This window comes from Antechinus flavipes, chromosome 2 (genome assembly GCF_016432865.1).
Source record: "Antechinus flavipes isolate AdamAnt ecotype Samford, QLD, Australia chromosome 2, AdamAnt_v2, whole genome shotgun sequence".
NCBI lineage: Eukaryota > Metazoa > Chordata > Mammalia > Dasyuromorphia > Dasyuridae > Antechinus > Antechinus flavipes.
Window position 1 is genome coordinate 326,202,615 of NC_067399.1, and position 17,418 is coordinate 326,220,032.

At 33.6% G+C, this 17,418-nt stretch overlaps 1 protein-coding gene across 1 annotated transcript in view; it reads left to right on the forward strand.

Annotated features, from left to right (window-relative positions):
* Positions 1 to 17,418, forward strand: part of TMEM260 (transmembrane protein 260) — a 101,576-nt gene that overhangs the window by 54,214 nt on the left and 29,944 nt on the right. The window contains exons 4-5 of the mRNA XM_051977723.1: positions 6,180 to 6,357; positions 7,551 to 7,664. Coding sequence (XP_051833683.1) covers positions 6,180 to 6,357; positions 7,551 to 7,664 — 292 coding nt within the window. The remainder of the gene's footprint in view (positions 1 to 6,179; positions 6,358 to 7,550; positions 7,665 to 17,418) is intronic.

Sequence of the window (17,418 nt, forward strand, 5' to 3'; positions counted from 1 at the left end):
AAATTTGCTTGTCATGTGCATTTAGTGTGTGCAAATGGTGTGGAGCAGAAGCTTCACTGTGGCCCGGACCAATTATAAACTATTATATTATAATATTATAATATTATAAAATATATTATAAACTAAAATATTATAAACATAGTCAAAGTTAATTTGTGGTTTTCTAAGTCAATGTACAATCCACAGGAATCCATTTCCATTTGAATTTAATGCCACTGATGTGTTGTATTTTTTTACTTTCATGGCCTGAAATTTCATTTATTAAAACTTGGAAACAAATACTTAACTTCTGATGCCTAGGCACTCTGACACTGAGTTACAGCAATGTCAAACCAGTAATTTTCTATACTGATAAAATCCTAGATCTATACCAACACACACACTTATTAAAAAATAATTGTTTAGTATATCCTTGCTCAGAAATGCCAATGGCTTTTTACTACCTTCTGAATAAAATACAAACTTCTTATTCTGTCTTGCAAGACTTTTCATTGTCTAATTCCAGCCTATCTCACTTAAATTTTATTTCACTCTGTTCTCTTTCACATTATACTGTATGATCCTATTAAATTGACTTACTTGTTCTTCCCTGAAATCATTTTGCTTTCTTCCTCTCTTATGCCACTCCATCATCCATGCCTAAAGTAGACTTCCTTACTACTACTGCCCATTTCAATTTATTGACATTCTTTCCTATTTTTAAGGCTCAGCTCTGGAGCAGCTTCCTCCAAGCAATGCTTTCCGGTTTCTCTTCTCCCTACAGCAAGAGTTGATCTCTTTAATCTTTCAAGCAAATCCAGTAAACATTTAAGTGTCTTGCTATGTGCAAGGTATTGTGCTAAGCAGTGGAGAAAAAAGGCAAAAATGATATAGTTCTTGCTTCAAAAGAGCTTCCATCCTACTGAGGGATAGAATGGGTATATTGATAAGTAAACTTAAAGTAATTTCCAGAGGAAATGAGTACTCAGAAGTAGGGAGGCCAGGAAGTACCTAATATTCAAAGTAGCTTAAAGTCAAATGGAAAAGGTTCAGTGGTGCTTGGGTTGCAGTGGCAAAGAAGATAATATTGTATCATCTTTAATTTCATTTCTGTATCCATTTCTCATGCTAAACCATTTGACCATCCAACTTGATAGTGAGAACTTTGTTTTTTGTGTCTTCAAGTAGCTGTAGCTGCTGAAGAAGTAGGGATTATAGCATTTGCAAAAGTAGTTGCTAAATCACAGTCTATAAAAGTTGGTTCCCTGGATGGTAACTTCAAAGGCTAAGCTTTATTTAGGACCCTACTTTCTCCAAAACTCTTAGACCAAAGGTCCTGGAATAATCTCTACTGGAAAGTGATAGCCATAATAGTAGCTTGGTTTGATTTACTTGGCACATCTTGCATCATGTCTCACCCTCAATGTAGTGTACTTGTTTAGCTAGTCCCTTCTGTATGTGGCACTTGGTTATCAGTTGGTATGGTTGTCTCATTTCTTTTCTTGAGGGGTTGCTTCTGGGGAAAATGACTACAGGGCCTGGATTAAAAACAAAGTAAAACTGAAAGGATGAGAGCCATGTTATGAAGGCTTTAAATGCAAGTTTAAATTTTTGGATTTTGTACTAGAGACAATGGGTTGCCACTGAAGATTTGAGTAGGGGAGTACATGGTTAATTAGATTTCTATTTTACAAATATCAATTTGGGAACTGTGTGAAGAATAGAGTGGAAAATGGAGAAGTTGGAAGCAGAGATGCTGATTAGGTTCATAGTCCCAACAATGGGGACCATGGTTCATAAAAGATTAGGGAAGAAGAGAACCAGATGGCCTCAGAAGGGCTGTATGAACCTCATGGGATGTGTGATCGAAGTGTCAGAAGGCAAGCCATTTGTGAGGCTTTTCTCTTTCACAACTATTATATATCCTTTATCTATTAGTTTCCACATTATTCCACTCCACAACCAGCAACTATCTGAGCTACATTGGGTGTTAGTTCTGTAGTATGTTTATTCTCTAACCTCAATCCCTGCATGTACAGCCACAATTTTACCCCTCTGTCCTTATCTCTTCTATATTATGGGGTTGTAACTGGTAAGAGGCTTGCTGTTATTCTTTTATTTTAGATGGGACAGAGCAAATTGTATAGGATGAACAAATATGTATGGTTTGCAATGTACACCATTAAATTATTTTTCTCCCAAACTCACTTGTCTTTCAAACTTCCTTATCTCTATTGAAGACACCATCATTTTTAATGTTACCCAAGTTCACAATTCTGTTATCATATTTAATTCCTTACTTATATATGTCCTACTTATTCATGCAGTTGCTAGTGTCATTTTTTTATACCTATATCTTCATTAGTCCCCTGCTCAACTATCATTGTCATTTAGACTTATACTCTGATCTATTGAAATCGTTTTTTAATTGGTTTTCCTCCCTCAAGTTTCTCTCTACTTCAAATAATATTTCATATACCTACCAAAATGATTTTCTTTAAGGGCAGCAATGATTATATCATTCTTCTACTCAGTAAAATTCCAATGGCTCCCTATTGACTATAGGTTCAAATATAAAATTCCATGTTTGGCATTTAAAGCCCTTGGCAACTTCAATCCAACCTACATTTTTAATATTTTTATTTTCCTTCCTACATTCCATAATCCAGCCAAATTGGCTTTCTTGTTCTCCTCACGTATACAAAAACACAACTAAAATATTGAGACATGAATAAAAAATTTAAACATGATATAAAGCATTAAGTACAGTCATATAAAGAAAGAGGAATGAAAAACCTGGAAAGACTTACATGATCTGATGCTAAGTAAAGGGAACAGAACCAAAAAAATGTTCTTTTGGACTTGGCTGTTTTTAGCAATAAAGTGATGGTCTAAGACAATTCCATTAGATTTGATGGAGAGTGCCATCCACATCCAGAAGAGAACTGTGGAGACTGAATATGGATTGAAGCATATATTTTCATCTTTTGTTGTTGTTGTTTGGTTGCTTGTTTTTTTTTTAAATTTCTCATGTTTTTTTTTTTTTCCCTTTTGATCTGATTTTTTTTTTTTTTGTATAGTATAATGAATATGGAAATATGTTTAGAAGAGTTGCCTATATTTAACCTATTTTGGATTAATTGCTTTCTTGAGGAGGGAAGAGGGATAAAGAGGGAGAAACATTTGGAACACAAGGTTTTGTAAGGTGAATGTTGAAACTTATCTTTGCATGTATTTAGAAAAATAAAATAATATTAAAAAAAGAAAGAAGAATGGATTTTTACTGAAAACTTAGTTGGAATCAGACAATAAAAATATCTTTAAAACAGAAATTCACACATTTTGCTAGCTCCACTGATCAAATTAATTGAATAATTACTTTAAAAAATCACCACTTTTTATTTATAAATCTATTTTATCTCCCAGGGTTATGTGAAGATTTTTCTAAAGTAATGAAATATTTTACAACATTACTTTCAAGAGCAAAAAATGTTTTTGTACTTTAGGTAAATAAAATAAAATTTAAAAAAACTGTTTCATCTTTCTTCTAATGTCTATTTTATATAGTTTATATAACTCTTATAATTATATATTATATATAACAATAGTACATGCATGTAATTTACTAATAAATATATATTTGTTGGTTAAGACTTCTTTATTGCTAAGAATGTATGATCAAAAAAATTTGGAGGCCATTGAATTATGCTCTTTATTCAACCAAGAATTCAATAGTTCAGATATAAACTAGAATACGTTTCATATGAGTGTAAAGGAGATGCCAAGGGAGAGGTATTCTAGAATAATTGATAGGATTAGGTTACATCTATACGGATATGGAGGATAAAAAGAGGACAAGGAGTTAGGGAAGACTTCAAGGTGGTAAAACTTTTATAACTGGAAAGATATTTCAATAGAAATAGAGATTTTTGGAGGAGATAAGGGTTTTTGGGAAAATATAATAAATTCCATTTTGAACATATTGAAATTGAGATGGCCACTTTATACTAAATCATTACAATTATGATTATATATTTTTAAGGGCAGGATCCATATCATTTTTGATTTTTTTGTCTTTGGCATAAGGCCTTTATGTAATAGCTGCTAATTGGTGATTATTGATTAATTAGAAGTCTGAACATCTTTCTCAGAAAGAATCCAGAGGAGCAACCCTTCAGTCTCATGTCACTTTTCTGAATGATCCTTAAAAAGGTAATTCCAGAATCAGATCAAGGTCATTCCAGCCTGAAATCTGCAATGGAGGAAAAATAGAACTGAAAAGCAATAGTTTTTAATGGAGGAGGAAGGAATTTCATTTGCTCCCTGCGCCCTCCACTGCCTACATCAGTCATGTCAGTTAATACTAGAACTATTTAGCTAAATGTAGACACCGCATGCAATAATTGGATTAAGTTTCAGAGACATTGAGACACAGAAGGTACAGAAACATGTGCTTTAGGTGCTCAAATATGAAAATGCTCAGATACAGAGATTTAGTCATTCAAGACTAGAGTATGCTTCAAAGAAGCATATGTCCTTTGGCAACAGAGAAGATATCTGGGTGTGAACTTTCAAGAGACACTGTGTCATGTAAGATGACTCTGGTATTCCAGCTGAACTGTCCACTCAGCAGAGATGCTATACCAAGAGGAAGGAGGGACTCTTTGAGGACTCCATAAGAAAGATTTGGCACTAGCAGTGTTATGAGTTACCTTGATCAAATGTGTGTGTATGTTCCTCATGATGTCATACTCTTAAGTTTGTGCCCACTCTTCTCATGGATACTGTATTTTGAAAAAGTGTGCTTCCGTTTTATGGGGAAATGTTTTGTGGTTACTTTTAGTTATTGTATCACCTTAGTATATGCCTTTCTATGAGATAATGTATCTACTGGATGATTTTTAAGAGGAAGCAGTCTAATTGATGCTTGGGAGCTTTAGTTTTATAAGTAGTTAATCAAAGGCAACCCTGGAACCTGGGAATAGTTGCCATCTCTGCAAACTAAACTCACAAATGTGGGTACAGGTTAGGGGAGTATCCCAGGAATAGTATTACGTTATTATTTGAAAGGACCTCATTTGCCATTTAGACCAACACAAACATGAAAAATAATCCGCTTTACAATATACCAAAACAACCTGCAATGAAGTCCCAAGGCAGCCCATTTAATTTTCAGATAGCTCTGTTAGAAAGTTTTTCTTCTATCAAGTCTAAATTTGTCTTTTGGCAGCTTATACCCTTAACTCCTAGTTCTGCCCTCTGGGGCTAAATAGAGCAAGGCTAATCCCTCTTCCACATGACAACCTTTCAAATGCTTGAAGACAGCTATCATGTCCCCCTGGAGTCTTTTCCAGGGTAAATATCCATATTTTCTTCAACCACTCTTCACATAGTGGGCCGTTTCATGTCATAAATAAGAATAATGATCCAATTTTATATAGGTCTCTTAATATTCCCCAAATTATTCACTAAAATAAAGATTTATTTTTGGATCTAAGCATATAGATCCTCTTTAACATCAGGAGAATCTTCTTTTTTGTGCCTAAGAGCAAAATTTGATTATTTTGTTTTTAAAATTCACATCCTTTCCTTTTCTTAATATTGTGGTTTACTTTCAGGTAGACACATCTTATCTCCAGAAGAAACATTAGTGAATTAAAACCTTCCTTGTCCCAAAGTTTTCTGTCTCCAAATGGTATTAGCCATATTTCCCTTCCCATCTACATTCAAATATTCATCTAGAAACTAGAGTGAATGTTCATAATTTTGTCTTGCCATTTCATCACCTTTCCATTTACACATTTTACTTTTAGGTTCATTTTACTATCATTCCTCTTGTTAAAACAAGAAAGATCATAGTTTTGTTTCGTATATCTCTAACCATTATCTTATCAGAGTTTCTAAAATAACTCAAGCATCAGATATTTTTAGTTTGTTTGATGAATCCAGTCCACTCTCTACATCATATACTGAGCCATGTATCTTCCCTTTGCTACATACTAGACTAATATGTGATTGTTCTAATTAAAATCTGGTAGAAAAAAATTATTACAAGAAGTAATGTATTAACCATATAATGTTTTGGAATGGTAGTGGGTGACTGTCATAATTTCTGCTTCTACAGTATATGAAAATGGAAAATAAAGTAGTTTTTTTTTTTGTTGTTGGGAAAGAAGATTTCACGTTATCTGTATTTGCAGGCTTTCTGGCTCATATGCTGGAGGAATCCTTGCTGCGGGGGTGTTTTCATTTTCTCGCCTAACATGGCAGTGGTCCATTGCAGCAGAGGTTTTTAGCCTAAACAATTTGTTTGTGGGGCTGCTTATGGCTCTTGCTGCACATTTTGAGAAGGCAACAACTGCAGAAGACAGATCAAAGGTAACCTATTTGATCAAAGTAAAATTATTTTTTGTTTTAATTTTTGAATAAATGCTGTATTAAAAAAAGAGAGAACTTTAATTTAAATACTAAACTTATACATTCCCCTTACTGTCACAGCAATCTGTATAATATTGGCTGAATAAGTATATTTGGTTATTTTAGAATACTGCTATTCTACCCTTCATATACCCTTCTCAAGTTAAAAAGTCAATTATATATGTCATGAACTCTTTCTTTGCATGCATGTAGTGGGAAAAAATAATTTTGCCTTGATTAAATGTTGAATAACTTAAAGCTAACTTTAGATGCCAGTATCATATCCCACATTCTACTTATGTTGTCCTGTTATTAGTGCTTGTTGAAGAGTATATCACAAATTTTGCTAAGAGTGTCCTGAATGGGGTAAATTTCTTTATTGATTTATTCATTTAGTGTAGATTTGTGAGTTCATCAGTTTAGAGAAAAATTCCTGAGAAACTTTTTCAGCATAGATCAGCACCTTTTTTTGAAACTTAAGAGACATCTTAGAAGATGTGCCTAGGGAACTTCAGAGTTTAACATTTTACTATATGACCTTAACCTCTCTGGGCCTTTATCTGTAAAGCAAGGGGATTAGGCTAAATCACATTTAAAATCTTTTATAACTTTAAATTCCATATTAGTATGAGGTATTAGGAGTAATAATTCACATGTACATAGTGCTTTTAACTTTCTTCAACCTGAAATATATCCTCCATTTTATAGAAGAAATTGAATTTCAGAGCTGTTAAGTGATTTGGCCACAAGATATATTATTATAAAATGCCAGAGTTTGCTTCCACAAGGACATTCTTAGAGGGACAAGTTTCCCATCCCTTCACATGACTCACCTACTAAGGGCCACACACTGGTTACATAACCCTAAGCAAGTTACTGAATGTTGGTGCCCCAGGCAGCTGTGTTAAGAATTGATGCAGCAGAGAACATTATTACCCTTGTAGGGAAAGAGAGTGTCCTTATCTTGGGGTTCTCTGTGCTAGTGAAATAATAACTCTTATCCTTATGCTAAATAGTCATCTCTGCAGCATCACTAAAAAATAGATTCTTCAAACATCCATGTTCCTAACTGTGGAGAACCATTAAAAATAGCAGAGGATTATTTTGTGAAAGCTTTGATTTCTTGTGTTAATATTATTTTCTTTTTTTTCTAGATATCCAAGATTGGTGCCTTCTGCTGTGGTCTTAGTTTATGCAATCAGCATACAATCATACTTTATGTGTTGTGCATTGCATTGTGGGTTCTCTTCCGACTTTTTAAAGAAATGGTAGGTGTTTAAATCTTGTTATATGGTGCAGATGAAAAACTTTTTAAAGGTTCTTATTTGTGGTTAACATAATTAGCTAGGTAGTACAGTAGATAGACTGATGGGCCTGTAGTCAGGAAAACTCATCTTTCTGACTTCAGATATGACCTCAGATACTTACTAGTCAATTAACTTTGTTTGCCTGTAAAATGAGCTAGAGAAAGAAAAGGCAAACCATTCCACTATCTTTGCCAAAAAAATCCCAAATCAGGTCATAAAGAGTCATTTATGACTGAAAAATGACTGAACAACAACAGAAACATAATTATCCTTAAGAAATCAGAGAACCTGTGTCCATGATCTTTCCCATGGGAAGAATAATCTTGCTCATTTGTGCAAAATGTAAATAATCATAATCCCTAAGTACATCAAAAAATATTTTTAAAGGCTTTATAAAAATTATACAACATTGACCGTGTCCCCTAAAGAGGTCAAAGACAAAGGGAAAATATATATATATACAAATATTTTTAATATTTGTTTTACTAAAGAACTGGAAACAAAGTAGTGGCCATCAGTTGGGAAATAGCTAAAACAAATTATGATATATGAATGTAATTGGATAATTTTGTGTGATAGAGGATGATAAAAAATGATGGCTTCAGAGACATCTAAGGAGGATTGTATTAACTGATGCAGAGCGAAATGAGTAGAACTAAGAATGTGATGTAAACAGCAGTTACAGTAACATAAAGGAAAATGGCTTTGAAATTTTTAAGAATGCCAATTAATGCACTAACCAGTCGTGAGTTCAAAAGGTTGATGATGAAATTTCTGTCTTTAAAAGGGGGCAGTGGATCAGAGATGGAAAATGAGACATACATTTTCAGTTACAACTGGTTTGTGGAATTTTTTTTTTTGTTTGACTCTACTTATTTGTTACAAGGAAGAGCTAAGGGGCAAGATGAGAAAAAGGGAATAGGGAAGGCAGTTAGTGGGTAATGGATTATTGTCAGTCCATCAGGTTAAGCACTTTATATTTGTCACATACTATGCTGGGCTCTGGAGATACAAATACAAATTGAAATGATCACTATTCTCAGTGAGCTTATATTTTAAAGTTGATTAAACAAAAATACACAATTATATAAAGAATAAACATAAAAAGAATAAATAGAAATATGGAGTAGTTTAATAAAACATGTTTTGGGAAAGAGAGTCCCTATTGGCAGAATCAGGAAAAGCTGCATGTAAAAGGTGGTGTCTAAATTATATCTTGAAAAAAGGATTCTTTGAGGTAAAGAAGAAGAGCATTCTAGGCATGGAGATTGCTAGTGCAAAGGAACAAAGATGGGAGATCAAGATGGAGTATCCTGTGAGGAGCAGAAAGTCACTTTGACTTGACCATATAATCCTTGAAAGGGAAAAATGTAATATAAGGCTAGAAATAATTGATTGTTTTCTTAATTTTAAAGTATCCTTTTCTTATTCTTACTATAAACCCTTGATCACAATGGAAGTTTAAAGGAAAGACTTATATAGTTTTATTCATGTTTGTAGTTAACATGTTTATAGCCAGCATTTATGTAGTGCTCTTGGGTTTGCTAAGTGCTTTATAAACATTAAAGTGGGAGGCAAATTCTACTGTTATCCTTATTTTATAGATAAGGAAACTGAGACAGAGGGTAAGTGATTTGTCCACTCACACAGCTAGTAAGTACCTGAGTCTACATTTGAATTCAGGTCTAAATCCACAGCTTATATACTTTATTATATTATTAGGTATTACTATTAACTAATGATATTTTATTTTTCTGCTTTATTGTAGTATATATTTTTTAATTTACATACTTGTTCTTTCAGTTTTCTTCTGATATTTTTCACGTGGCACCTTAGTAATTATAAGTATTAAATATTCTCATTACATTGTTTTATTATCTTTTTTTTTTTTTTTTTTTTGCTTTTTGGGACAGTTCATTTTTTTCCTTTGGAGGAGGGAGTGCTATAGAAGGATCCAGACCTGTAACTACAGAATTGAGGAAGTTTCCTATTCATATCATCATTTGTTCTGCAACTTATAATTTTAGAGTACCCTGAAACAATGAAAGGTTAAAATATTCTCCCCAAGATCACAAGTCATTATTTTTCAGAAACAGGATTTAGATCCAGGTATTTCTGATGCAAGATTAATTTCTTGATTACATCAACTTGGTTACAAGCATCATCTTCCCTTGTGAAAATGGAAATAGTTTAACTTTGTTTAATTCCTTATGATTGCTCTTTCTTGTTTACCTTTCAGTACTTCTTTTGAGTCTTATATCTGAAAGTTAAATTTCCTATTCAGCTCTAGTCTTTTTATCATAATGCTTAAAAATCCTTTTTCACTAAATGTCCATTTTTTCTACTAAAGGATTATATTTGTTTGCTGTGTCAGTGGTTCTTGGTTGAAATCCTAGATTCTTTGCCTTCTGAAATATCATATTCTAAGCCTTTTGATTCTTTAATTTAGAAATTACTAAATCTTCTATTATTCTGACTCCTGCTCTATTGTCTTTGAATTGTTTCTTTCTGGCTGCTTGCAATATTTTCTTCTTGACTTGGGAGCTCTGAAATATTCCTGGGAATTTTCACTTTGGGATCTTTCAGATTGGTGGTGATTGTGTTTGTTTGTTTGTTTGTTTTTTTCCAGTTTCTATTTTACTTTCTGGTTCTAGAATATTAAGGTAGTTTTCATTGATAATTCCTTGAAAGATAATGTCTAAGCTCTTTTTTTTTGATCATCTCTTTCAGATAGTCCAGTAATTCTTAAATTGTCTCTGCTTGATCTATTTTCTAGGTCAATTGTTTTTCTAATAGGATATTTTACATTTTCTTCTATATTTTCTTTTTTGTTATTATAGCTTTTTATTTACAAGATATATACATGGTAATTTTTCAGCATTGACAATTGCAAAACCTTTTATTCCAGTTTTTCCCCTCCTTCCCTCCACTCCCTCCCCCAGATGGCAAGTTGACTAATACATGTTAAATATGTTAAAGTATAAGTTAAATACAATATATGTATACATGTTCATATAGTTATTTTGCTGTACAAAAAGAATTGGACTTTGAAATAGTGTACAGTTAATCTGTGAAGGAAATCAAAAATGCAGGTGACAAAAATAGAGGGATTGGGAATTTTATGTAGTGGTTCATACTCATTTAGTGAGATGATTTTACAATAGGGATGAAAAGTCTATCAAACTTAATGATAGCTGGTTGTCCAAAAAATGAATTCAAGTTCAACTTTAAATTTAACTCACTGCTCTATTGGAACTGATTTGGTTCATCTCAGTGTTGCCACATCCATCAGAATTGATCATCATATAGTATTGTTATTGAAGTACATAATGATCTCCTGGTCCTGCTCATTTCACTCAGCATCAGTTCTTGTAAGTGTCTCCAGGCCTTTCTGAAATCATCCTGTTGGTCATTTCTTACAGAACAATAATATTCCATAATATTCATATACCACAATTTATTCAGCCATTCTCCAATTGATGGGCATCCACCCAGTTTCCAGTTTCTGGCTTCTACAAAGAGGGCTGCCACAAACATTCTTGTACATACAGGTTCCTTGCCCTTTTTAAAAATCCAGACACTGCTGGATCAAAGTTTGATAACTTTTTGAGCATAGTTCCAAATCATTCTCCACAATGGCTGGATGTAGTCACAATTCCACCAACAATGTATCAATGTCCCAGTTTTCCCACATCCCCTCCAACATTGGTCATTATCTTTCCCTGTCATTCTAGCCAATCTGACAGGTGTGTAGTGATATTTCAGAGTTGTCTTAATTTGCATTTCTCTGATTAATAATGACTTGGAGCATCTTTTCATATGGCTAGAAATAGTATTAATTTCTTCATCTGAGAATTGTCTGTTCATATCCTTTGACCATTTATCAACTGGAGAATGGCTTGATTGCTTATAAATTAGAGTCAATTCTCTATATATTTTGGAAATGAGGCCTCAATCAGAACCTTTGGCTGTAAAAATGTTTTCCCAGTTTATTGCTTCCCTTCTAATCTTGTCTTCATTAGTTTGTTTGTACAAAAACTTTTCAATTTGATATAATCAAAATTTTCTATTTTGCGATCAATAATGATCTCTAGTTCTTCTTTGGTCATAAATTCCTTCCTTTTCCACAGGTCTGAGAGGTAAACTATCCTATGTTCTTCTAATTTATTTATAATCTCATTCTTTATGCCTAGGTCACGAACCCATTTTGACCTTATCTTGGTGTATGATGTTAAGTGTGGGTCAATGCCTAGTTTCTGCCATACTAATTTCCAATTTTCCCAGCAGTTTTTGTCAAACAGTGAGTTCTTATCCCAAAAGTTGGGGTCTTTGGGTTTGTCAAACACTAGATTATTAAAGTTATTGGCTGTTTTGTCCTTTGAACCTAACCTATTCCACTGATCAACTAGTCTATTTCTTAGCCACTACCAAATGGTTTTGGTAACTGCTGCTTTATAATATAATTTTAGATCTGGTACAGCGAGGCCACCTTCATTTGATTTTTTTTTTTTTTCATTAGTTCCCTTGAAATTCTTGACCCTTTTTTTTTTTTTTTTTTTTTTGTTGCTACATCTTTGACCATTTATTAATGTACTTGTTTTTTTTTTTTTAATTTAATTTTATTTAATAAGACCCTTTGTTTTTCCATATGAACTTTGTTGTTATTTTTTCTAGGTCATTAAAATAGTTTTTTTTGGGAGTCTGATTGGTATAGCACTAAATAAATAGATTAGTTTAGGTAGTAGTGTCATCTTTATTACATTTGCTTGCCCTATCCAAGAGCATTTAATATTTTTCCAGTTGGTTAGATCTGACTTTATTTGTGTGGAAAGTGTTGTGTAGTTTTGCTCATATAGTTCCTGATTTTCCTTTGGCACATAGATTCCCAAATATTTTATACTATTGGTAGTTACTTTAAATGGAATTTCTCTTTGTAACTCTAACGGTTGGATTTTGTTAGTGATATATAAGAATGCTGATGACTTATGTGAGTTTATTTTGTATCCTGCCACCTTGCTAAAGGTGTGGATTATTTCTAATAGCTTTTTAGTAGAATTTCTGGGGTTCTCTAAGTAATATCATCATATCATCAAAGAGTGATAATTTGGTTTCCTCATTGGCTATTCTTATTCCTTTAATCTCTTTCTCAACTCTTATTGCCAAAGCTAGCATTTCTAATACAATGTTGAATAGTAATGGTGATAGTGAGCAACCTTGTTTCACTCCTGATCTTATTGGGAATGATTCCTGTTTATTCCTATTACATATGATGCTTACTGATGGTTTTTAATAGATGCTACTATTTTAAGGAAAAGTCCATTTATTCCTATACTCTCAAGTGTTTTTAATAGGAATGGATGTTGGATTTTATCAAATGCTTTTTCTGCATCTATTGAGATGATCATATGATTTTTGTTAATTTGGTTGTTGATATAGTCAATTTTGCTAATAGTTTCCCCCAATATTGAACCAGGCCTGCATTTCTGGTATAAATCCTACTTGGTCATGGTATATTATCCTGCGGATGATTTTTCTGTAGTCTTTTTGCTAATATTTTATTTAAGATTTTAGCAGCAATATTCATTAGGGAGATTGGTCTGTAATTTTCCTTCTCTGTTTCAACCTACCTGGTTTAGGTATCAGTACCATATCTGTGTCATAAAAGGAATTTGGTAGGACTCCTTCATTCCCTGTTTTTTCAAATAGTTTATATAATATTGAAGTTAATTGGCCTTTAAATATTTGGTAAAATTCACATGTAAATCCATCTGGTCCTGGGGATTTTTTCTTAGGGAGTTGATTAATAGCTTGTTCTATTTCTTTTTCTGAAATGGGACTATTTAAGCAATTTACTTCCTCCTCTGTTAATCTGGGAAGCCTATATTTTTGGAGGTAGTCATCCATTTTACTTAGGTTATCAAATTTATTGGCATAAAGTTGGGCAAAGTAACTCCTTGTTATTCTCTAATTTCCTCTTCACTGGTGGAAAGTTTTCCCTTTTCGTTTTTAAGACTAACAATTTGATTTTCTTCTTTTTTTTTCTAATCAGATTTACTAAAGATTTACTAAAATAAAATATATTTTATTATTTTTTTTTCATAAAACTAACTCTTAGTTTTATTTATTAATTCAATAGTATTTTTACTTTCAATATTATTAATTTCTCCTTTTAATTTTAGAATTTCAAGTTTAGTATTTGATTGGGGGGTTTTAATTTGGTCTTTTTCTAGCTTTTTAAGTTCCTAGCCCAACTCATTGATCTTTTCTTTCTTTATTTTATTCAAGGAAACCTCTAAAGATGTAAGATTTCCCTTTATTACCACTTTGGCTACATCCCACAAATTTTGGTATGATATCTCATCATTGTCAATTATTAATTGTGTCTATAATTTGCTATTTCACCCAATCATTCTTTAAGATGAGATTATTTAGTTTCCAATTACTTTTTTGGTCTATTTACTCCTAACTTATTGTTGAATGTAGGGTTTTTTTTTGTTGTTTTTTTTGTTTTTTGTTTTTTGTTTTTTTTGCATTGTGATCTGAAAAGAATGCATTTACTATTTCTGCCTTCCTGCATTTAATTTTGAAGTCTTTATGTCCTAATATATCGTCAGTTTTTGTATAGGTTCCATGACCTGCTGAGAAGAAAGTATACTCCCTTCTGATACCATTCAATTTTCTCCAAAAATCTATCATACCTAATTTTTCTAATATTCTATTTACCTCTTTGATTTCTTTCTTATTTGTTTTGTGGTTTGATTTATCCACTTTTGAGAGTGCAAGGTTGAGATCTCCCACTATTATAGTTTTGCTTTCTATTTCTTCTTTCAACTCTCTTAACTTCTCCTTTAGGAAGTTAGATGCTATACCACTTGGTGCATATATGTTTAGTATTACTATTGCTTCACTGTCTATGTGAACCTTTAGCAAGATATAATTTCCTTCCTTATCTGTTTTAATTAGATCAATTAGATCAAATTAGATCACTTTTGCATGATCTGAGATAAGGATGGCTACTCTTGCTTTTTTGACTTCACCTGAAGCATAATAGATTCTGCTCCAACCTTTTACCTTTACTCTGTATATATCTCCCTGCTTTAAATGTGTTTCCTGTAAACAACATATTGTAGGGTTCTGACTTTTCATCCAGTCTGCTATCTGCCTCCACTTTATGGGAAAGTTCATCCCATTCACATTTATGGTTAAAATTACTAATTCTGTATTTCCTGCCATCTAATTATCCCCAGATTATGCTTTTTTTTCTTACCCTCCCCTTACCCCCTTTCTAAGTATTAAACTTATGAGCACCACTTGCCTCGTGCAGCTCTCCTTCTTTAGGATCCCTCTCACTCCCTTTGAATCCCTTCCCCTTTTTCCCCTTATTGCTCTTTTCCTTTTCCCTTTTCCTCTCCCACTTTTTAAAGAGGTGAGAGAAATTACTCTGTAAATCCAACTATGTCAATTATTTTCTCTTTGAGCCAAGTCTGAGGAGAGTAAGATTCACACAATGTTCCTCCCCCTCTCTAAATTCCCTCAGATATGATAGGTTTCCTTTGCCTCTTCATGGGATGTAGTTTCCTTCTTTTCATCTCCCCTTTCCCTTTTTCTGATACTATCCCCTTTCCATTTCTACTTCACTTTTTTATATTATATCAGTAAAATCAAATTATACATGTACTCTTTATGTATATCCATAACAGAAATACAGTTCTCAAGAGTTCTTTTTACCTTTTTCTGCTTCTCTTGAGTCCTATGGTTGGAGGTCAAATTTTTTGTTTAGTTCTGGTTTTTTCCTTAGAAACAAATGGAATTCATCTGTTTCATTAAATGTCCATCTTCTTCCCTGGAAGAAAATGCTCAGCTTAGCTGGGTAGTTTATTCTTGGCTGCATTCCAAGTTCTTTTGCCTTTCGGAATATCAGATTCCAGGCCCTTTGGTCTTTTAATAAGGAAGCAGATAGATCTTGAGTGCTCCTTATTGTGGCTCCTTGGTATTTGAATTTTTTTTTTCTGGCTGCTTGTAATATTTTTTCCTTAGTCTGATAGTTCTGAAATTTAGTTACAATATTCCTTGGAGTTTTTATTTTAAAGTCTTTTTCAAAAGGTGTTTGATGAATTCTTTCAATGCCTATTTTACTTTCTGATTTTATTACATCTGGGCAGTTCTCTTTGATGATTTCCTGTAAGATAGTATCAGGGTCTTTTTTTCATCATAATTTTCAAGAAGTCCAATAATCCGCAGATTATCTCTCCTAGATCTATTTTCCAAGTCTGCTGTTTTTCCAAGTAGATATTTAACATTTTTTTCTAATTTTTCTTTTTTTTTGTTGTTGTTGTTGTTATTGTTGTTGTTTTGCTTGACTACTCTTTATGTCTCCATGAATCAGTCATTTCTGTTTGTTCAGTTCTGATTTTTAATGAGTTATTTTCTTCATTAGCTTCTTTTTGTGTATATCCAATTGAGTTTTTAAATGAGTTGTTTTGCTCTATGGAATTTTTTTTCCATTTCACTAATTTTATTTTTACTGAGTTATTTTCTTTTTCCAATTCACAAATCCTACTTTCCAGGGAGTTCTTTATCTTTTTCAATTCACAAATTCTGTTTCCCTGGGAGCTCTTTACCTTTTCCAATTCATCTTTCAGGAAGTGGTTTTCTTTTTCCACTTTATCAAATTTTTCTTTGAGTTATAAGCCTTTTCTGTACTCTCTTGCATAGCTTCTCTTTCCTTTCCCCCTTTTTCTTCTAAAATCTTCTTTTTAAGATTTTTTATAGTTTCTTCTAAGAGAGCCTTGTGTGATGGGGATCAGGTTACATCCCCTTTTGGGGTTTTGTCTGGAGACTGTCTGCTATTAGTCTTCTTGGGGTTGAAAACCTGCTCTCTTTCTATATAGAAGCTATTGATTGTCCTTTTGATTTTTTTACTCATTTTTTAAAGCCTTTAGGGTCTGCCTTCAGGGCAAGGAGGTTACCAGCTTCCTCTGCAGAACAGGGATAGGTATATGGACAGTAGCTATCCTGCCAATGGGCTGCAAAGAGTGGCCAAACTGCAGAAGTGCCCTACAAAGAGCCCCACTGTGTGGATAAGCAACTACCCTGGGGCTAGAGGCTGAGCCGTGAAAGTGTCACTACCCCCGACAGAAGCCCACTGTGGATATTAGCAATAGCCGTGCATGGCACTGGAAATATCTCTATCCTGGGGAACGCAGTTGTGTGACGGAAGTTCTATTGCTCCAGGCTGAGCCCTCACCTCCTCCTGCAGATTAGAGGCTGCTCCGGGCTGCACCCCCTGCCTTGTAGATTTGTGACTGCTCCAGGCAAAAGCCCCATGCTATAGAATGTGGCTGCACAGCTATGCTGTGGTCTGTGCTGAGTCACTCACGTCCAGTTTTGGGTGGGTGTAGCCAGATCCTGTTAGATTCTGGCGTTTTTTGGAGTACACTCTATGTTTGGCTTTAATTTCTCTGCTGGTCTACTACTTTGCAACCAAAGCAGAGCAGCCAACCTGTCATAGAGTCCTCTCTGTAAATTTTCCAGCCACAGAGACTGCCCCCACCCTGGTCCACTCAGTATGCTAGCCTCTCCTATCTCCTTGCTTGTACTGGCCTGCTTCCACTGCTCAGGACAAACCTTTTCTGGCGATCTTCCAGATTATCTTAGGTGGTAAGTTGTTGTACTTCCATCTTCATGAATTTTACCAGTCAAGCGCTATTTTTGA